The 22655-nt window shown below is 41.5% G+C and overlaps 1 protein-coding gene across 1 annotated transcript in view; it reads right to left on the minus strand.

Moving 5' to 3' along the window:
• The window catches only part of LOC145407738 (glutamate receptor ionotropic, kainate 1-like), a 37650-nt gene that overhangs the window by 6128 nt on the left and 8867 nt on the right, over positions 1-22655 (minus strand). The window contains exons 4-5 of the mRNA XM_080278615.1: positions 11406-11564; positions 5066-5156 (exon numbers count right to left, since the gene is read on the minus strand). Coding sequence (XP_080134741.1) covers positions 5066-5156; positions 11406-11564 — 250 coding nt within the window. The remainder of the gene's footprint in view (positions 1-5065; positions 5157-11405; positions 11565-22655) is intronic.

Raw genomic sequence — 22655 nt, forward strand, 5'->3', positions numbered from 1 at the left:
TGTTAAACAGAGATGGTCCAAGAATCAGAATGCAGATACTCACTACAGGAAAGCCCTTGAGCCAGGATTGAAACTAGCAGTGACTGTGAGATACCTTTTCTCTAGTAACAAATACCCAACACTTCAATATGACTTCAGGGTTCTACGGAATACAATATGCTGCTTTATTCCTGAGGTTTGCCAGGCCATCCTCGAGGAGTACCGGGATGACCTGTTCAACTACACCTGGTGAATGGCGTCTGGTTGCTACAGAGTTCCTCCAGAATTGAAATGTACCCCATGCCTGCAGTGCCTTGGATGGGAAGCATGTTGCTATAAAGTGACCTCCAAAGTCTGGATCCCTGTACCACAGTTATAAGGGCTTCTTCTCAATTGTGCTCCTTGCTCTAGTTGATGCACAATGCAAGTTCATGTGGATTGATGTTGGAGGCTTTGACTCAGTGTCGGACGCTTAGATATATAATGTCTCTGAACTGAAGGAGTATTTAGAGAATGGCACTATTGTCTTCCCAAATCCAGATCCTATGCCCAATGATGACCGGGATATGCCTTATTTTATCCTAGGCGATGATGCCTTTGCATTCAGGACTTATCTCATGAAACCCTACTCTCACAGAGACCTCACCAAGGAGCAGCTCATTCTGAACTACAGGTTATCACGAGGACAACGTGTTTAGAATACTGGCTCAAAGATGGCAGGTTCTTCTAACAGCCATGCAGCAGGCACCTGATATCGCCAGAGGCATGGTCAAGTCCTGTGTGTGCCTGCATAACCTGATGATCAGGAAGAAATATAAAACTGTCAACGTTGTCACAACAGACACAGAGGATGCACAACACAATTTTGTTCTAGGGAGCTGGAGAGCTGGAGCCAACACGCATGAAGTCACAAGCGTAACGGGGCCTAACAGAGACACTGTAGCGGGCAAGAAACAAAGGGAGTACCTCAAGTTGTATTTCAATAGCTCGGCAAGAAGTGTTCCATGGCAGGACAGGATGATTACAGTTTAAATACAAATTTGAGAATGTGAAATGGACTTTTTTGTGTGTGTGCTAATGGCAGTTGAGCAAGTGATTTGTGATGATGTAAAATCAACAAGTGTTCTCAGTGTATGTTAGCTCTGTATATGTCTTGTATTAAACAGTTAAGCTTGTAATAAAAGAACAGTGATTTGAAAGCATTGCATTTTTAAATTAATTCACAGAACATAGGACCAGAAATCCATCATTTGTAGTAAAAATAAAAACAATTTTTTTTGGCCACAGAATACATTTATTGTCTTAAACAACAAAGTTTGTTTATTTCCTTAGAAACATTTTGTGTGAAACGAAAACAAGTTTTTATTTGACTAAGATTATAATTATAAAAAAAAAAAAAAAGACATTTTGATTATTTTTAACTGTCCATGTCACAAAGCACAAAGTTTTTTACTGTTCATTTTACATAATTTTAAATATAAATCATCCTTGCTGGCTTGATCTTGATCCTTGTTGGCACTGTCTTGTTGGCTGGGCTGCTAGTCTGTGAGGTCGGGTGTAGGTGATAGAAGCTGGCTGAGACGAAAAGATGACTGGCTATTATTTAATCTGTCCAACATTTTGATGGGGGAAGGCAGAGCCCCCAGAGGAGTACTGGCCATGTCGCAGGACCAAGACACCGTAGGCACATGGATTCTGGCCTAGGAGGAGGCATGTACTGCAGCTGCTGCTGCTGATGAAACTGTTGCTGCTGAGAAAACTGCTGAGAAACCCACTGTGGATCCTGGGAGTACGACACAGAGACTTGACTAGTTGGTTGCAATGGCCACATGAACGATGGTGGCTGCCACATTGCAGAGTTGCAGACCTGGGAGAAAGACGGCTGCTGAAATTTAGCTGGAGCTGTAGGTGCTGGTGGTGCTGCTCTGCCCTGGGCTTTCAGCTGGTCATTCACCGCCATAAGCTGATAGAGCATGCTGCTGATAGTCTGCTGACACTGCCACCAAAGAGACTGGTCTAGCTCATGCACCACAGAACGAACCCAGTCCATGAAAGCAACCTGCTCCTGGTTCCAAGAGGGCTTGAGGCTATCAATGACTTGTTGTTGCATGGCCAGCATCTGGGAAGATCTCTTTTGGATACCAGCAAGGACCGCCGCTTCAGTCTCAGAATATTGCTTCTGGGACCTGGCTTTGGGGGTGATTGAAGAAAAAGAGCTTGGAGTTCCCCTGGTGACGAACTCGGGAGGACTGCTAGACTTGGGATCATAGACATCACTGGCACTGGCCTGGGAGGCTGCAATCTTTTCCTTCAACTAAAAAAACAGAACAAAAAGGAATGATAAATATACACAGTAAGTATGTGAGAAAGATATTTGCTGAAAAAACACTAAGTATTAGCATGACATGCCATTATTATTTTACCAGAATCATTATTATTATTGTACAAAGATATTACATCAAAAATTTAAGAAATCATTATTATTTCATGAAAATTTTTGTACTTACACTGACTGCTGTCTGCTTGTGGATCTCATACATGTGTTACTTCAGGAACTCAAACTTTTCCAGCACCCATTGTTCTCGGTCGGTGAATTCTGGGCAGGGGTCCCCGGACTTCTTCTTCCTCAGTCTCCCGTATCAGCTGCGGAGGCTGCTGTACCATGTCTTCAAAACCGCCACAGTCTTCCCAAGTTCAGAAGCCTTCTCTGCCCATAACAACTCCCTCTTTGCTGTGTCTTTGTAGAGTGCCATCTTTTTATCGTATATGACAGGATTTTCCCGGAGCCATTCTATCATCGACTCTTCTTGTTCCATGGACAGGTCAGAAACAACTTTAATTTTCTTTGATTTGCTGACGACGCTGGCTACACTGGCACTGTCATCATCATCACTTGTTGCTGTGGCCTGGCCTCTCTCTGCACCGCTGGCTGAAGCCTGTACTGCTACCGATTCTACCTCCACGCCAGATGGTGGGTTGGAACGTGGCTGCGGGGGCGGCGAAGATGATGTGGCAGCAACACGACCCTTGCCCTGGCCCTTTTTGGTGGCTTTTGGCGGCATGATGTGGCACTCAGTGCAGCTGACATGCAACTCAACACCTGCCGCTGTGCTGCAGGCTTTTTATAGGACGGGCAGGACTGGTTCAGACTGGTCGCAGACCGACCACAAGCCAAGTGTGAGCGAGTTTGAACCGGTTGTGGACCAGTTGAACCAAGCTCAAACCAGTTAAGCGAGTCGCAGACCGATCACGGGGGCTGCTTTGACCATGTACAGACCTGAAGGACAGAGTTTGAACCGGTCACGGACACATCATGTATGAACCACTTATGTAGCAGTGGAGAGATTTTGCCAATTTGCTCGGTCCATAGTTGGTCCTAAGGACCGATTGCAGACTTCATGGACCGACTGCAGACAGCCTCTGGTGTGATGGGGGCTTAACTGCTTTTAATAATTTAACCTAACCTAACCCATCCTCCAGCTGGGAAATTATGAAATGAAATTAACCTTTGAGTACATGAAATTTCTTCCATTACGCCGGAAACAATCATAGATACGGGTTATGGACTGTGGTGATAATAATAGGGGAGTAATTTTTCAACAGGAAAAGGTAATTACCATACTGAAAATAGAAAAACACCTAAAACACTCTAGAGGAATATCAGTTGAACCGGTAAGGCCTTTTTGTTTCTTAAAGTAAAACGTACATTTATCAAAAATTACTCTTGCTACCCTTAGGAAAGAGATACTCGTGGCCAACAGTCTTGCTGACTTCTTCATTAACATAGATCCCTTCATGGAATGAAGTCTAAAATTCAAATATGGATTGATTAAACACGTTACTGGCTCCATACAAAAAGGTGCAGAGAGATCTCCGAAATAAAATGAAGCAACCATCTATGCTGTGCAACTTGAAACCATCATCTAAGTCAGCTGTTAGTGGTCCCCAGCCCATCACAAGTACGACGCTCTAGCCAGCCAATAACTTTTGTTTCTAAAGTTGTATAGTAAATCACTTCGTACCATATTTTGTTTATTTGTTTATGATTACATTTGGCACATTGCAATATTGTGCAATAAAGACCAGAAAAATAGTACATTTTTTCATGTTGTACCCTTTTTACCTACGACCTATGTTTCCCTAACTCTATTTTCCCCATATAAATTTAACTTAACAACGGTTTTCCCAACCAAGGTGGTTTTCAGGAACCAAACACCCGTGGTTGGCAAGGGAGTGCTGTGTTTGTTTATGTATATGTATTCCTGATTCATAAATCTATAACATGTTAAAACAAAAGAAGACGGCGGTTCAGAGGTTCTCTATATCCCTCGACCTCTTCACTATGACAAAAATACAGTAATACATAACTCTGGACTGTAAATGTTATACATAGCCTCATTTTAATGTGTTTAGATATAACTATTCTTATTTCCTTATATATATATATATATATATATATATATATATATATATATATATATATATATATATATATATATATATATATATATACGAATATATATATATACGAATATATATATATATATATATATATATATATATATATATATATATATATATAATTCTCTCTCTCTAGAAATCCAGTGTGTCATTATAGAGTGAATTACGCTATGTAATTTTCTTCCTACTTCGTAACACTATCTGGGAGGGCACGGGCACCCCCTCTGGTCCATGCCCCGGGGATTATCCCCAGATGCCCACCCACCCCCTCTCCTCAGCCCTGATCATTACTTATACTTTTTAGTCATATATTTAGTACCATGTATACAATAAATATTACACATACTTTACACATGGAGGCTCTTAAGATGGGACTCAAATGAGAGCTCTAGTCTTACATTACAAGTCGACAGCATAGGATGTTTGTACCAAACCCTGACTGACAACAACGAGTTGGCTGGCACACGATTACATCTGATGACATTACGGCGAGTGACTCAGAGACCATTCCAGTCGCAGGCTGGGTGCTGGGATGGTCCAGCAATAAAGAAGTTAACAAAAATCAACTGTGTTTCTGCTCGCAAATAAGAAAAATAACGTGATATTACTGAAAACCAACACTAACCTCATTCATCAAAAGGCCCAGCATGCCAGTCCAGGAGCCATCACTCTGCAACACGCCCCACGTGCGGTCCTCAGCTCGGATGTACGAATACCTGAATCAACAGATGAATTTCAAGCAAAAAAAAAAAAAAAAAAAAAAAAAAAGGTAACTTAGTAGATATGGTTCTGTGGGAGGTAAAGTTAAACGGTTTAAAGTGGACGAGGCAGATGACATAAAATATCTGGTGTTTATCAAGAAGAGGTGAACCTTTATGAGGAATAGGAAAATACTTTTTTTTTTTTTTGTCAAAAAGTTTTAAGTAAGCAATGATGGAGAACTGAAGGGGGAAAACATGCGGACGAGAGTCTGAACCATAATTAATTCACGCACACCATATGTATATCTATATCTGTCTATCTATCTATCTATCTATATATATATATATTTATATATATATAGATAGATAGATAGATATATAGATATATATATATATATATATATATACCGTATATACTCTGTGGTACAGTGGTAAAGTGTGCAGTTTTCGTACACTGAAGAATGAGGGTTCGCGCCCCGCCAGGGAAATAAACTTTGGGAGTGTTCTTCTGGCCACGTGCTGCACTGGCGGACACAGTGGGTGCTGTGGTTGAAGCAGTGTCGCATACTATAAAGTATGCTTGCACCCAGTCGGCGTGCGGGCCAATTACACTTGGTTCACACATCCAAAGCCACTCCAACACTACAATTACATTTACAAGCACTTCTCACCCTACATACAATCTCTACTAGACAGTCTAAGGCAGCGGTTCCCAACCTGGGAGCCATGGGCCTTATTGGTAATATAAGATATTATAAGGTATTTGGTCTGGGTAAAACCTGACAGAAATCAAGTATGAAATATACCTTACTGTGCTAGTTTAGCCTTAAGTATATTGGGGTAATTACCGTTTTCTGCACAATATCAAATATTAAAAATATATAAATATACGATCTGAGTTATATAGGGGCCATGGAGCTTCTCATAATTTTCTCGGGGGGCCACAGGACCAAAAAGGTTGGGAACCACTGGTCTAAGGCACTTGGTAGAGATACACAGGTTGTATCGTCCCCACTTCGGTAGAGAAAAGCCGCTCCTGCAGTGGACACTCAAACGACTGATCTGATGATATATATATATATATATATATATATATATATATATATATATATATATACATCAAAGTATGGGTTTTCTGAAGGATTGTTTGCCTGTGTGATAAAAGTGTTCCATCGTATGCTGTTTAAATACCTGTAAAAAACATAGCCTCATTTCAGTGTTGACAACATAGGATGTTTGTACCAAACCCTGGCTGACAAGAACGAGCTGGCACACAATTACATATGATGATATTGTGTCCCTCCCCCTCTGTGGGGGGGGGGACAATCTGGCCGCACTATGGGATGGTACTACTACTCTGCGGCCAGTCTGTGTTAGGAAGAATACTGTCACCGTATTCGCTGCGTGTGGTAAAAAACGACTAAAAGGGACGGGACGAGGGGACCAGGAACCCCCTCCTCTGTTTTTTTGGTTCCTAAAAAGAGACAGGCCAGAGAAAGGGATGGGGGATCGACTTATCCCCGTACCCTGATGATTGGGTCTATGAATCTGCGTGGATGTAGTACGATTGAGACTAAACGGGAGGAGATTGGGAGAATGTTTATGAGAAGAAAGTTGGATGTGTTAGCTTTGAGTGAAACAAAGATGAAAGGGAAAGGTGAGTCTACATTTGGAAGTGTGAATGGAAGATTGTCATGTGTTGATAGAGGGAGGGCAAGAGAAGGTGTGGCCTTGTTAGTGAGTCCGGAAGTACAGCAGTGTGTGACTGAATGGAAGGAGGTGTTATCGAGACTCATGTGGGTGAAAGCGAAACTTGAACGTGAGTTGTGGGTATTTGTGAGTGCATATGGGCCTGGTAGTGAAAGGGATGCAGAAGAGAGGGAGTCTTTCTGGAATGATGTTGATGAATGTTTGCAAAGTTTTGAAAAGGATGTGAATGTGGTAATGATGGAAGATCTGAATGCTAGAGTGGGAAATGTAGCAGGTGAAGGTGTAGTTGGTATGCTTGGTATGCCTGGAAGAAATGAAAATGGGGAACGAATGATAGGGATGTGCACTGAACGAGAGATGGTGATTGGAAATACCATGTTTGAGAAGAAAGATATTTATAAGTATACATGGGTGAGACAGGAGGGTGGAAGGGGTTGTTGATAGAGCACTGACGGACTATGTGGTTGTGTCCAGGAATGCAACAGGAAAATTATTGGATGTGAGAGTTTTGAGAAGGGAAAGTGGAGGTATGTCTGACCACTACCTGGAGGAGGGAAAGTTAAGAGTAGGTGAGAGATGGGTGAGAGCTTGGAGAGTTAGGTGTGGCAGGGAGGTTTTGAAAGTCAGTGAGTTGGATAAAAGAGAGAAAATGATAGAGTATCAGGAGAAATTGAAAGATGAGTGGAATGCAGTAAAAGATCAGGAAAATGGCAGTGTGGAGGGGGAATGGCAGTTAAGAGTGCTGTGGTGGGACATGCGGAAGAGGTGTGTGATGTGAGACGAGTGGGTGATGATGTAAGAAAAGGAAGTGAATGGTGGTGTGAGGAAATACAGTAAGTATGGCTGTGGCTGAGAAGAGACGTGCATATGAAGTGTGGCTGCAGAGGATGAACTGTCATAAGAGAGGTATAAGGAAAAGAGGAATAGCGCAAGAAGGGCTGTGCGTGATGCTAAAGTGGCAGCAGATGACAGGTGGGGTAGGCGGCTGACTGAGAATTTTCAACAGAATAAGAAAATGTTTTAGAAGGAGGTGATAAGGGTGCAAAAAGGAGAGTCTGGGAAAGAAGAGTGAGTAAAAGCAGAGGATGGAAGGATGTTAACTGAGATGGATCCAGTAAGGAAGAGATGGGCGGAGTATTTTGAAAGATTGTTAAATGTAGAGGAGGAATGGGAGGCTGAGTTTGTGGTGGATGGAAGGGTGCAAGGAATAAATGTGTTGGGAGAGCTGAATGATTCTTTGATCACGAAGGAGGAAGTGCAGGAGGCAGTAAAGGAAATGAAAACAGGGAGGGCTGCAGGTATGGATGAGTGTGGTGTGGAATGTCTGAAAGGTGGTCGAGCGACTATTGTTGACTGGTTAGTAAGACTGTTGAATGTGTGCTTTGTGCAAGGTATGGTGGCAGTTGACTGGGCAAGTGCTTGTGTGGTCCCATTGTATAAAGGTAAGGGTGATAAGTATGAATATACTAGCTTTAGGGGTATAAGTCTCTTGAGTGTTGTAGGTAAGGTGTATGGTAGAGTGTTAATTATGAGAGTTAAAGAGGGTACAGAGGGAGTGGCTGGTGATGAGCAGTTTGGCTTTAAGAGAGGGAGGGGATGCGTGGATCAGGTGTTTGCTGTGAGACAGATGTGTGAAAAGTATTTAACAAAAGGTAAGGATGTGTTTTGGGTGTTCATGGATTTAGAGAAAGCGTATGACAGAATTGACAGAGAGGCTTTGTGGAGTGTTTTAAGATTGTTTGGACTTGATGGTAGGTTACTAAAAGGAGTGAAAAGTTTTTATTTAAATAGCAGAGCATGTGTAAGAATGGGAAATACTGTGAGTGACTGGTTTCCTGTGAGAGTAGGGCTGCAGCAGGGATGTGTGATGTTGCCTTGGTTGTTTAATATTTATATGGATGGTGTTGTAGGGGAGGTTAATGCAAGAGTGTTAGGTGGAAGTCTGAGTCTGGTGAATGTTCTTGGTAGAGAGTGGAGTCTGATGCAGCTGCTGTTTGCGGATGATACTGCACTGGTGGCTGATTCAGAGGAGAGATTGAGACAGTTGGTAGAGGAGTTTGGAACGGTGTGTGAATGGAGGAAATTGAAAATAAATGAGAAGAGTTAAGTGATGAAATGTACAAGGTTGGTAGATGGTAGGAGGATGAATAAAGCTTTGAATGGTGAGTTGCTTGAGGAAGTAGAATGTTTAAGTATTTAGGGTCATATGTTGCTGTGGATGGAAGAATAGATGCAGAAGTGAAGTTTCGAATGAATGAAGTAGGAAAGGTGCTGAGAGAAATGAAAAAAGTATTTAGATGTCGTTTGCTTAGAATGGATGTATAAGAAGGCTGTATGAGGGTGTTGTGGCACCAACTGCGTTATATGGGGCTGAAACATGGAATATGGGTGTAGCAGAGAGGAAAAGTTTGAATGTATTGGAGATGAGGTGTCTGAGGAGTATGTGTGGAGTGACGCGTATGGATCGAGTGAGAAATGATGGAGTGCAATGGAGAACTGGAATTGTTCGGGAGATGGCTGATCGAGTTGAGCAGAGGGTGTTGCAATGGTTTGGGCATATGGAGAGAATGGATAATGAGCAATTAGTGAAAAAGATAACTAGATCTGATGTGAGAGGTGTAAGGCTGAGAGGAAGACCATGAATAGGATGGATGGACAATGTGAAGAGATTGTTGGATGCGAGAGGGATGTCTTTTGAGCAAGAAAGAGTGGCTGTGCGTGATAGAAATGAATGGAGAGAAATTGTAAATTAATAAATGATGACGCAGCCCTGAGGGGATATTCTCCCGCATTTTGTCTTATCAGCTGATCAGGTCAGGTGTGGGTAAGGGGATGGGTCTATTATGATGTGGCAGGGGTAAAACAAGCTCTGCTGTCAGGCCCTGCTGCAGATGTCATTGATTCTACTGTGCAGTTGACCCTCGTGCGGTGTGGTGCGGTGAGGATCTGCCCCTTTTCCCCTTTGGGGCTATGATGTGAATGAATGTGTTCTCTGCTTACCTGTATGGACGCTCATGCATCCTAGAAGCAGATCATCAGCCATTAGGTTATTTACATAGTGCCAAAGCTCTTAATAGTAGAATCATGAGATGGGCCATGACTCTACAGCCATATACAGTATGTTTAGAGTTCGAGAAATTAAAAGTTCTGGAAATGTAGGAGCAGACTACTTGAGTAGAGTGGAGAATGATGTAGTGGAAAATGTGTAATTTTTCACTTGGGTTGGGGGATATGTCATGAATCTATATTTCTGACTGAAGCTTCCTTATGTATTAAATTTATTTGGGTTTACAGAGTAAGGCTTCATTACCTGATACAAGGTTTGAGACAGATTAAAGGAATAGTTTCATGCCCTAGTAAAAAAATTTTTTATTGTTTTTTTTTTACTGATGATGTTCGTTGATAGTTTGTTAATATCGTTTTCATTAATTTTATTATTCTAGTCTTTGAAGTCATTAAAATAAATGTATCAAAGGTAGTAGTTTAAGGATTTCAAGAGTCTGTGAAACATGCGAAGCGTCTATTGGTCCCTTGTAAACAGGTGGAACTTCTAGCTAACTGGTTGCTATGACGTAGAGGTAACAAGGAACTGTGATTGGAGGAGCGGAGTGTGCGATACAGACAGGGCTTGACTCGGTAGTGTTGGATCTGGGTTTGCTGTGGTTGGAGGCGAGTGTCGGCGAGCTCTGTATCACCTTCTCGAGTCTTTAGTGTTTACCTAGGGTTGTGAAGATAAAGCACCTTAATTTGACACATGTAGTGTGAAGCTGCTGCAGTAATTTCATGAGTTTAGTTCAGTCTAGATTAGTGAATACAGACTGTATCTTTAAGTGAAAAATTTGGCTATAGTTATTTTAGGAGAGTGGTGAGCCGTTGAGATGGTGTTGACAGCCAGAGGTAATGTTAACACTGATTTAAATGACGGTAGTAATGGTGCTCGCAGATAAATTTGCTCCAACCCAGAAAAACAGTCCCACACTCACTCTTTCCAGGCCTTGAGGATACTGTAATATCCTTATTAATTTACTTTGGAGTACACACACACACACACACACACACACACATATATATATATATATATATATATATATATATATATATATATAAACATGAGCCTAATTGATATAAGCAATATGGGCTTATCTTTGAAGCTGGGGTTGCAAGTGAAACACCTGTTGGATGTTCATAAATATGTTCCATTTTAGTTGTGTATTCTGACCACTTAAAAGAGTTGGGTCCGTAGTATAGTATATAAATTTACTTATCGGGTGTGGAGTAACTGTAATAATGAACCTGACAGCATCTGAGACATCGAGTTTGTTATAAGGGCACATGTACTGTACGAGTATGCGCTATTCCGTTAAAAAATAAAGCAGTCAACATCAAGAACACCGTTTGTTATCTCCTTCAATATAAGCAATAATTGGTAATGTCAAATTTCAATGATAATATATGTTACATATTTCTTTAGTCGACTAATATTTTTTTTCTGTTAGCTTGAAAAATTAGGCAAGTGTCCCAACCACAATGAAATGTTTAACGTACAGTACATACGTGATATTCATGTGCTTGCTGACGACCCTCGTGACGTCATCCATGGGTCCCTTGAAGGTGAGCCTCTTGCCCCCTGGTGCTGTGGGGTCGTCAACCATGATGGCCTTCTGATCGGGCAGCTCCTCTCCCGTCACCAGCAGGTGGGGGCCGTGTGGGTACCTGATACCACCAGCAGTATCATAATCGTCATCAGTCATCAAGAACAGTCATCACTCATTACGCATATCATCAACACCATCATGACCATGAACATCATTGCCAAACATCAATCACTAGTGTTACAGATAGGTGAAGTGTTTTGTTCGCTAACTTGTACCAAGGTGAGAGGAGGCTTGTATATTGGCATGGTGTATACCTTTATCCTTATGAACGCCTTTCTGGTGTTGCGTCAGAGTGTGTATAAGCAGACACTGATCAAAGATACACAGTTATCTCAAGTGTCTCAACTGTTAATATCTCATCAGTGCCTTACTAAAATAAATTACTGTATAAATCACATAGACTGTTGTCCAATTTAATTATATACATATTCTTTAAACTTACCAGTACTGTAAGACAAATAGGACTCTATCATTGTGGGGTGCTTTCCCTATCTGTTACGTTTGTGTAAGTATCACCTATTCCAAATTTACCTGTCAGCATATTTGGTGCTTTTACTGCTATTTATTTCATTTTAGTTTAGGTACACTTATGATTAGTATTATTAAACTTCGTCATATAAATGGCATAGCTTATTGTTTTCGTCGGTATTATTAAGCTTCGCCATATATATGGTCAAGCGTATTGTTTTGGTAAATATTATTATTATTTTTCTTTGCACTTTTCTTAGATCATTGTGATCTAAGGTATTCTAGGGTAACTTGTGCCAAATATAAATGATCTTGGCCTACTTTTGAAGGCCATATACTCATTTTTGGTGCAAAAATTGCATACTTGAAATTGAAATATCTCAGAAACTGAGATACAGCTATTTGATTGAAAATCCTAAGGTAAGATAGTTTGGTGAGAATTTTCGCCGAATATTTTCCCATTTAACCTCGTGGAAAGTACCGAACTCAAATCTGCTTATTGTTTCCTTTGTAACACGTTTTAGAGAAAACCACAGAAGCAGTAAATCTGTGACTTTACAGATATATAGCTGTGGTCCCTCTTATGATCTGAAAGGAACAGGGTTAAAGTTAAGCATGCATTTAGCCAGTTATTAAGACAGATGTAAAATGTACACATGTGTTCTTCGACACTTTTGCTTCAGATCTTGTTAATATTAAACAAGAAGCTACCTTAGGTTAATCTAAGTATATGTATCAAATACGAATGACTTTAAAGGGTCACAGACTTGTTTATGACGCCAAAATTTCATACTTTAGGTACCGTAAATAGTTATGGCGTAGCTTCCTTATTGTGGCTACAGAGTATGTGGTAGGTGGGGGCGCTCACCATCCACTCACTCGATGTAGCGCTGCTGTCGGATATCTGCCCTTTCCTTTCCTTCATCCTTCTTTCCTTCCATCCTCTTCTGTCTTCCTTTCCTTCATTCTTTTCTTGTCCTTCTGCCTACGGGTAACGTTCCGCTCCCTCTTCTGTCATTTCCTTCATTCTTTCCTCTTCCTTCTGCCTGTGAGTGACTCTACACTGAGTGACAAGCCAAATGGTTTCCTGTACTCCAGGAAACCATTTACTACGCTGAGTGGTAACCATATAACCAAATTTTGGCACCTGGTGGTTTAGTGGGTAATTATTGTGCTCCAATAGGATTGAGCCGGTGAAGGTTTATATCCAAGGAATGGTTGGGATTGATTGCTCATGTAATGCCACTCAGGGATGAGTGAGGCTGGCCACTCTCATCTGAAATGTCGGGACCAACTGCCTAGCCCCGGACTCCTACGCTCCTCATAAGGCAACGTAGGATTGGATGATGATGATGAAATAGTTGTAATTATGTTTGTAATTATAAGTGTAATTATTGGAAGTATTCAGTATCGCTGCTGCAGCAGCTGGTGCTGCCGCTGTCGTCACCACACCTGCTGCTTCTGCTGCTGCTTTTCTTGTTATCGTTGTTGTTTTTGTTATTACTATTGTTGTTGTTGTTCATCTCTGTGCAACCTCAGTTTTTTTTATCACTCCCATATTCTTTACTTATATCTTAGGTTTGTAACATTATGCCCATTATACTCTAATCTGGCCTAAAACTGTCATCTCTCCATGCCGTATATGGAGTTGCGATAAGAGGTCAACATTAGAATCCAGTACTAGTCAAGCAAACCTGTTGCCCAAAGGATGTGGAGCTGTAGTACCACCTGTTGTCTTCCCTTGAAATACAAGTATGTGAAATATTCTGCAAAAGGATGAAAGTCTGGGCCAATTTAGTGCAAAAGAACTGTAGTCTTCAGTAAACAACCATCATGAAACATCTACATCAGGCAACCTTTTTCTTGTACATCTATTTATGAGTACAGTATAAATATCTTATATTATTTAATTAATTCTTTGATTCATTCCATTCATCTGTGCGTAAGTATGGGTGTACGAAGTATTTTGTAGCCACGTGTTTTTATAGTTCTGTTATACCGATAGTGTTTTATATAGGGAGATAAGGAAAATTCTAGAAATTAGATGTTCTCTTGTAGGTTTAGCCTGGTGTTTGCTTCTGGAAATGTGAGGAACATTCTGGAAAAACTGGCCATTTGTTTTGCTTTCATTTTATCTTACGGTACGAATTAGTTTCTGTCACTACTATTATTGTACAGTATTAACTTAAGGTATTACTGTGTGAAAAAGGGAGACGTTGGCTTAGTTGGTAGACAGGTGGCCTGCAGTTATAATGTACCCAGGTTCAAATCTCCGCTGGGGCAGGGAACAGTTTACAGGTTTGAATTTCATAAAAGCAGACTTTAACGATCTACCAGAAGACCTGCCAATATGTCGTAAAAATACCCCCGCTAATACAAATACACCAGTCCCATATGACAGCCCTAGCATGTATTCAATATGGACAGTGGGTGTTAGCGCCGAAGTGGTGACATGTAGAGGTGTATGGTATGTAGAAGGACTGCTGGGCCTTGGGAGCAGGCAGTGACGCTTATGCCCAGAGTTGGACACATAAAAAAGAGAGAGAGACAGAGAGAGAGAAATTGTGAGTACTCCCCTAGGATCTAGAATGCGCATTATTGCTGTCACGAGTCGGCTCGTGACATCATTTGGTGGGAAACAGCGAACTCTAATGGAATCCCAGTGTTTATCGTTCAGTTTAACCGTTATGTATTCACCCGGTAGGAAGTGTTTTTCAGGCAATTTTTCAGTGTGTCAGAAATTATCGTCTTTGTGCGAGACATTAGCACTTCCGCTAAGCGATTTATTATGGGCGTGTTTCGCTCATTCTAGCCGTTAGCAATGCGGCCACAACACTTGCCTCTTTCCCACGATTTGAAGTCAGTCAAGGTTTGTACGCCGTGAAAGCAGGTTGGGCCCAGTGCGTAGCAGTGCCGTCGTTGTCCAGTTCCTGAAATTCCACCAAGTGTGATTGGCGAGAGACTTAGCGAGTGCAGTATCCTTCCAGTAACTATGCCCAGTCATCCGCTTAGTCCACTCTTTGACCAGTATTTCTTTTCGTTTTTTCCTAGGTTTAAGAGTTAGCTTTTGAGTGAGCAAATGAGTGCGATCTCCTTATTTGAATTCATCATAAGACTCATGTAACGTTAATTTATTTCTTTGTAATCAATAAATTTAACAGTTCTTTTTCTCGAGCTTAATGTAATGTAAACTCGTGTTTTATTTTCTATATTAAGCTTATGTCACTTATAGCTCCTATTTTGCATAAACACTTTGCTATTCATAACTGGTACTTAGGCCAGTCTTTTTGTATTAAGCTTAAAATCCGTTGTGCCATCTAGGAGTTAATGCATCAGCAAGAACTTGATATCATTAATAGCATTAGTTATTGATTGTCAGGGGTGAAGTCACTTTCTCCAGTGGCTAACAGTACTAACAAACAGCAATTGTGAGGAATTAGTCTCTGCTGTGTACTGTTGAGAAAGTTTATAAATTCTCGTTCTTAGAGAATCGGCGAAGCAAGCCGACATAAAGTAATTATTGCTTGATTTTCACAAGACAATTTATTGTCCCTGCTCTCAGTATTATTGAAAATTATCCTTTAATATTGTATACTTCTTTAAAAACCCCGTGACAATTGTCGACCTCATTCCAGGATATTAACTCCTAGCTCTAAAGCAATTCACGAGATAATACTCACTTGTTCATACTTAGGTATTTATCATTATCTATAGGCACTACCTTACTGGTGATTATTGATTCATTAATTTACATAATAGTTTTCAAAATCAATTGTTTGTTTAATTTTCTTTCTTTACCAGTTTAATTAGATAAAACTGGTCACCACTAACCTGTGCCTATATTCTTTATTCTTGATTATTGACATCTTTCTTTGCAAAAATCGCAGTCAGTAGTGAGTCGCTAGTTTATTAGATTGAGTTAGCATCATGTCCACCAGCATCTATATACAGGAAGCCAAAGATATGGGTCTTACAGACCCAACTGAAATTAAGAATTATGTCCTCTCTCAGCTTAGTCACGAGCAGCAATACGAGAGTGATGCTCGTGAAGAGCGTAGAATCCAACGCGAACACGAGTGAGAACAGCACAAACACGAACAAAAACAATGCAAACTCGAGTTAGAACACGAGCGAAAACAACACGAACTCGAGTTAGAACATGAGCGAGAACAGCATGAGGAACGAGAGAGAGAACGTCAATACGAGTTACAACAACGCGAGAGAGAACAAGAACACGAACGTGCCGAGCGAGAAGCACGCAAAAAACATGAATTTGTAATGCTGAAGCTCAAGTGAGATTCCTTGGCTTCAGACACATCTGGTGCAGCTGGCCCAAGCTCCACGAGCGTTCTCCCTGCACATGTTCTGGCCACCCCACACATCAAGCTTCCCCCATACAAAGAATGCAAGCGAATCGAGCCATACATAGCTCGTTTTGAAGACATGGCTCAACTGTACCAGCTGGATGATGCAGCTAAGCGGCTTCAATTTCTTAGCCTGTTTGAGGGCCCTGCCCTCGATATCCTCCATAGAATTCGTGGAGACAATCTCACGTATGAGATGATGAAGGCCGCACTCGTCAAAGTGTACGGGCTCACAGTTGACGACGCCAAGAGTCAGTTCATGAGGGCGCATTTACAGGATAAAGAGTCTGCCGTTCAATTTCTTGACCGGCTTACTGCTTACCTAGATGAGTGGATGGAGAAAGATGAAACTCCATCCATGTGTGAGGGGATAATTGACCTTATGCTGCGCACGCAGCTGGAAAAGTCGTGGCCTACTGAACTTATGGCTCAGCTTAAGATCTGCCAGGTAAGAGATGCCAGCCAAATGGTGAAGAAGCCTGACGCATTCTTCACTGCATACGAGTATCAAACTCGCAAGCAGCATACCTGGAACAGAAAATCTGATAAATCTGGGAAACCGTCTCAGACTGAACCCCAGCAACAAGGCCATTCTCAGAATAATGGCCAAGGTCCAAAACCACAGAGAAAGGACCAGGGGCAAAACACTCAGAAGCCTGAATGGAAGAGGTACAACAAGTACCCTAACTAGCAGCAGTATCAGCCACGCAACCGACCGTCGGGACTGTCTTTTTCAGCACCAGCCCCAGTGTATCGGAGGTAGGAGGCGAACGCAGCTTTCATTCTTCAGCAGCAGCACAATGGTCACTTCCCTACCAGTACGGGTACTCCCCCACAGTTCTCTAGTCCCACAGCAACAGTTAACCCCCCTCCACAGATGGCCAATGCTCCATCTCCCCAGGCAGTGAGTACGACCCCTCAAGTATCTAATTCTCAGGGCACCATGTTTGCTGCATCATTTATTCAGCAGCCTAATCAGTGGCTAGCTGCTTCCTCCACAGGCCCTCCCACAGGTGACAGTGCTTTCCTTGTTCAGCCAGGGTTTGTGGGAGGCATTCATGTGAAGGTCCTGAGAGATAATGGATCCTCAGGTTCCTCTGTCAGGCAGAGTCTAGTTCAGCCTGAGCAGTACACAGGTCGACAGATCCAAGCAAACCTTATTGATGGATCAATGAGATTGTTCCCTGAGGCACGTATCCAGGTGGCATCTCCATTTTATACTGGTACGACAGTCGCAGTTGTCATGCCAGAACCTTTATTTGACCTAATCATAGGCAATATTCCCAGTGCCAAGTATAGTTGCACCGAAGATGACGCTACTCAGACTTCGGTTACAGTAACATGAGCCATGCCTGAGGCTCCAAACTGTGTCACCCCAGTGACCATTGAATCGCCGCAAGATCTGATGTGTAGCCAAGTTGTTGTTCAAGAACAACATTCTGACCCGACACTTGCTGCCGTGTGGAAGAAACAAAAGGGTAGAGTGATAAAGTATTCACGGGTAGGTCAAGCCAAGTTCCTTCGCAAACAAGGATGGCTGTACCGTGAGTCACGAACACCCGAGGGCAAGGTTCGACTGCAGTTCGTCGTTCCCGTGAAGTACCGCCTAGCAGTGTTAGAATGGGGTCATTGTTCAGCCTCAGGAGGTCACCTGGGCAAAAGGAAGACCCAGGGCCGTATCCGAGCTGACTTTTTCTGGCCAGGGATGGGACGAGAAATAGATAGCTTTGTGCGTTCCTGCAGTGTGTGTCAAAGTACCACTAATCAGGGACATGTCCTTCATGCGCTGTTTGAAACCACACCCGTAATCTCTGAGTCAGTTGAGAGACAGGGCAGTGGTGAAGTAGGTGCAGACCTGATGTCTCGCCTGCTAACTGCTGACTAACACGGGCAACTGTGGTATGCTGGGTTCCGTAAGATAGGCGTTCTCAGAGATTTGAGTAATCCAAGGACCAGTCTGGTTCCCAGTTAAAAGTGTAGACCTGACGTCTCACCCGTTGGTCCCACAGGACACGTTTCGTCCAGGACTTGTATATACATGTATACCATAAGTTAAGGGGGAAGTTCGAGAACCCCGCAGAGACAGTCCAAGGTTGTGTATGAATTACCTTTTTGGAACGTCTTGAGCTGTGGGCCTCTCTGAGGATTCCCAGAGAATGCACAATATCCACATGAGTGTTCACACCCACGGTGGGTGTTAAAATGTGACCTGCCTGAGATTGCGTAGGGATTCTCAGCTTCCTGTTATTAGTCGAAAGTGTAGAGTTAGGTTAACCAGTAAACTGCCCGTTCTAAGAGATTTGAGCAATTTAAGAACTGGCACGTTTCCTGGTTAATAATGTTAGGTTAACTAGTAAACTGCCCATTCTAAGAGATTTGAGCAATTCAAGAACTGGCACGTTTCCTAGTTAATAAGCGTTAACCAGTAAACTATAAGGGTTCTAAGAAATTTGTGAATTCAATAATTACGTTTCCTGGTTAATAATGACATAAGTACTGATTGCTAGGCAGAGAGAGAGAAATGACACTTTTGATGCTCCACCTTAATTCCTTTCGCAGGTGCAGCATTGCCATGCAGATCAGCTGGTCATCCCTGTCGCATGCTGCTGCCCCTTCTCTTCTGCCTCATCGTCATTATTTACTATAAATTTGTATTACATGATTTTACATGTAGGTACAGTTACACCACAACTGTCACACCTACACCGTGTATTACATACATTATGCTACATAACATTTAGTTGTTAATGTAAATGTGGCAAACTTTTCGCTCAGTTTGACCTGAGTACAGGATTTTTCACCATCGTCATGGAGTTTTTCCCTCATGCTTCCTTCTATTAACGTAAATATGAGGGTTTTTTTCGCTCACTGGCGACTGTGACTTTCTCCTGTAGCAGGATAGCACACACACACCACAGTGTGAATCTTGTGTGACTGAGTTAGGATTTATATGTATGTATATTGAAATTTTTTTCCTGAGAAAAAAATTTCACCTTTTGATGGGGTGTAATGTCACGAGTTGGCTCATGACATCATTTGGTGGGAAACAGCGAACTCTAGTGGAATCTAAGTGTTTATCGTTCAGTTTAACCATTATGTATTCACCCAGTCGGGAGTGTTTTTCAGGCAATTTTTCAGTGTGTCAGAAATTATCGTCTTTGTGCGAGACATTAACACTTCTGCTGAACGATTTATTATGGGCGTGTTTCGCTTATTCTAGCCGTTAGCAATGCGGCCACAACACTTGCCTCTTTCCCACGATTTGAAGTTAGTCAAGGTTTGTACGCCGTGAAAGCAAGTTGGGCCCAGTGCGTAGCAGTGCCGCCGTTGTCCAGTTCCTGAAATTCCACCAAGTGTGATTGGCGAGAGACTTAGCAAGTGCAGTGTCCTTCTAGTAACTATGCCCAGTCATCCGCTTAGTCCACTCTTTGACCAGTATTTCTTTTTATTTTTTCCTAGGTTTAAGAGTTAGCTTTTGAGTGAGCGAGTGAGTGCGATCTCCTTATTTGAATTCATCTTAAGACTCATGTAACGTTAATTTATTTCTTTGTAATCAATAAATTTAACTGTTCTTTTTCTCGAGCTTAATGTAATGTAAACTCGTGTTTTATTTTCCATATTAACCCCTTAACCACGGGGCGTCACTTTCGTGACGCTTGGGAGCAAGGGATCATACCGCGGGGCGTCGCTTTTGTGATTCTGTGTTATTTTGAATTCACCCGGGCTTCCAAGTGGGGGCTTGTATCATCTATCAGTACTACCAATGTCCAACACTAGTCAGCACTCCTAATCTCATCTGTACTCCCATCCATTGTTGACAATTTAGCCATTTCTCCCCGTTCTTGACTCCCCTCCCTACCCCCCCTCCATTACCCTATCCTCTCGCCTGCCCGGCCATGCTATGCTAAGTAAATCTTCCCTGGAATTTTTCACTGATTTCATCCATTGAAATAAGCCCTATGTCGTATTCTTATACCAAATAATATATACAAGAAAGAAATAAGGTAAGTGAGAGTGCCATACACCTGGAATTGGCTAATTATCACCTGACAACACCTCACGTGCACTCGTTCTCTAATTTTCGCTGTTTTTTTCCCCTTGAAATATGTCGTATAATCTATTTTCGTAATAAATATACATGTAAGGAGGGAAGGGAGAAGCCTAAGTGATATTTACATTCACCTGGAACTACCTAATTTATAATGTATTGTCTAGATTTCCTGCCAATCATATCAGTGCTACACAAAGCTGTTTCAAGATTTAACATTGGTAGCTCTGATTATATATCTCCTAAGTAGGCCTCTAATCTATTTTCGTAATAAATATACATGTAAGGAGGGAAGGGAGAAGCCTAAGTGATATTTACATTCACCTGGAACTACCAAATTTATAATGTATTGTCTAGATTTCCTGCCAATCATATCAGTGCCAGACTTAGCTGTTTCAAGAACCAATATTGGTAACTCTGAATAACCCCTAAACAGGCCTCCAGGCTGGCCCTGCGTTATCAGTTTACTCTCATCTTCCGAAGTGAGGGGACGTATGTTTCTTCTTGCTGACTTCAAGGCCTTTTTTCACCCCTATGCAAATGACTCTGTGACCTTTACCCCCTACTAAACCTCGTGTGGAAAGAGGTAAAGGGCTGACAATTGATAAAAGAGTGACTACGATCTTTCTATTGAGTAAAACAGTGCAAGTGGAATTGTAAATAATGTGTAAATAATGTGTAAACAGCAAGTGAAAGTAATGAATGTAAATATACGTGAACAATGGAAAATAGTTTTATAAGTTATTTCAAGTGACAGTGCACAACACTGTAAATAAAATAGAAATGTAAATAACGTAAATAAAATAGAGAACGTAAATAGAAATGTAAATGAGTAGTATTATAAGAATACGAGTATATACCCTAGGAGTAATGAAAGTGAAAGTTTCACTCTAGCATGTCTGAATGCTATGAGTTATGAGAGTGAAGATGAAAGTGACATTCACTCTCAATGCCAGTATACAGGACGAGAAAGTGAATGCTACGTATTTTACTGAAAGAAATTGAATCCCTACAGTGACAATAAACTAATACTACTGAAGGAAACTTATGGATAAAGACTGTAGATATATATAAGTGTTATATAGTAATAGAAATATAAAGTGTGAGGGGTTTTATGAATAATAAATGACAGAGTAACAAAAGCGAACTAGTGCCAGTGCGACGATCAGACGCGCTCGTAATTTCCATTGCTTTCACAGTGTTTTTTTTTTTTAGTATGGATCCCAAACTACTTGAAAATTGTAGAATAGTGTTTATAGTGTTTGTATCTGGCTGTGGTAATCATATTACGGGTTGTCGGGAAGTGTAAAGTGGAGACTTCGTTACCCTACTTCAGAGGTCTCAACAAGTCCTACGGTAACCGACGAAGGCACAACAATCATTCCAGGAGAAAGCTGAATGTATGTGCCATAAGCATATTTAATTTTATTATTCTAGGGCTAATAACTGATTTTTGGCAAATATTTTTTGAGAGTCTGTCGGAGCCCAAATAACCCCGCGGCACACGCAAGTCATTGGTAAACAAGCCCGCGGTGTAGGGGTTAAGCTAATGTCACTTATAGCTCCTAGTTTGCATAAACGCTTTGCTATTCATAACTGGTACTTAGGCCAGTCTTTTTGTATTAAGCTTAAAATCCGTTGTGCCATCTAGGAGTTAATGCATCAGAAAGAAATTGATATCATTAATAGCATTAGTTATTGATTGTCAGGGGTGAAGTCACTTTCTCCAGAGGCTAACAGTACTAACAAACAGCAATTGTGAGGAATTAGTCTCTGCTGTGTACTGTTGAGAAAGTTTATAAATTCTCGTTCTTAGAGAATCGGCGAAGCAAGCCGGTATGAAGTAATCATTGCTTGATTTTCACAAGACAATTCATTGTCCCTGCTCTCAGTATAATTGAAAATTATCCTTTAATATTGTATACTTCTTAAAAAACCCCGTGACAATTGCATCAGAAAATATGAGTTCCTTTACAAGAACATTCTGGACTAGACTAGTAGGGGAAGCCGTGGGGAGGGGGGGAGGTTATTGAGGGGCTCTCCTGATGTGCTGGCAATGTGCCAGAGAGGGTGCTAGACATTGACAGAGTTAGTGAGTCAAACAGTGAGAGTAATCAATGAAGGTCGGAGTAGTTAAACGGATTCAATGAGAATTAATCGGTGAATGAGTGGTAATGAGTGAAGGGCAGAGTTACCGTGGGAGAGAGAAGTCAGTGTTTTGCAGGTGTATACCTCAGCTGTATCTAGATCGAATAAAACCCAGAAGTGT

Source organism: Coenobita brevimanus, chromosome 8, assembly GCF_032717465.1.
Source record: "Coenobita brevimanus isolate Jiangsu-jjx chromosome 8, ASM3271746v2, whole genome shotgun sequence".
Taxonomy (NCBI): Eukaryota; Metazoa; Arthropoda; class Malacostraca; order Decapoda; family Coenobitidae; genus Coenobita; species Coenobita brevimanus.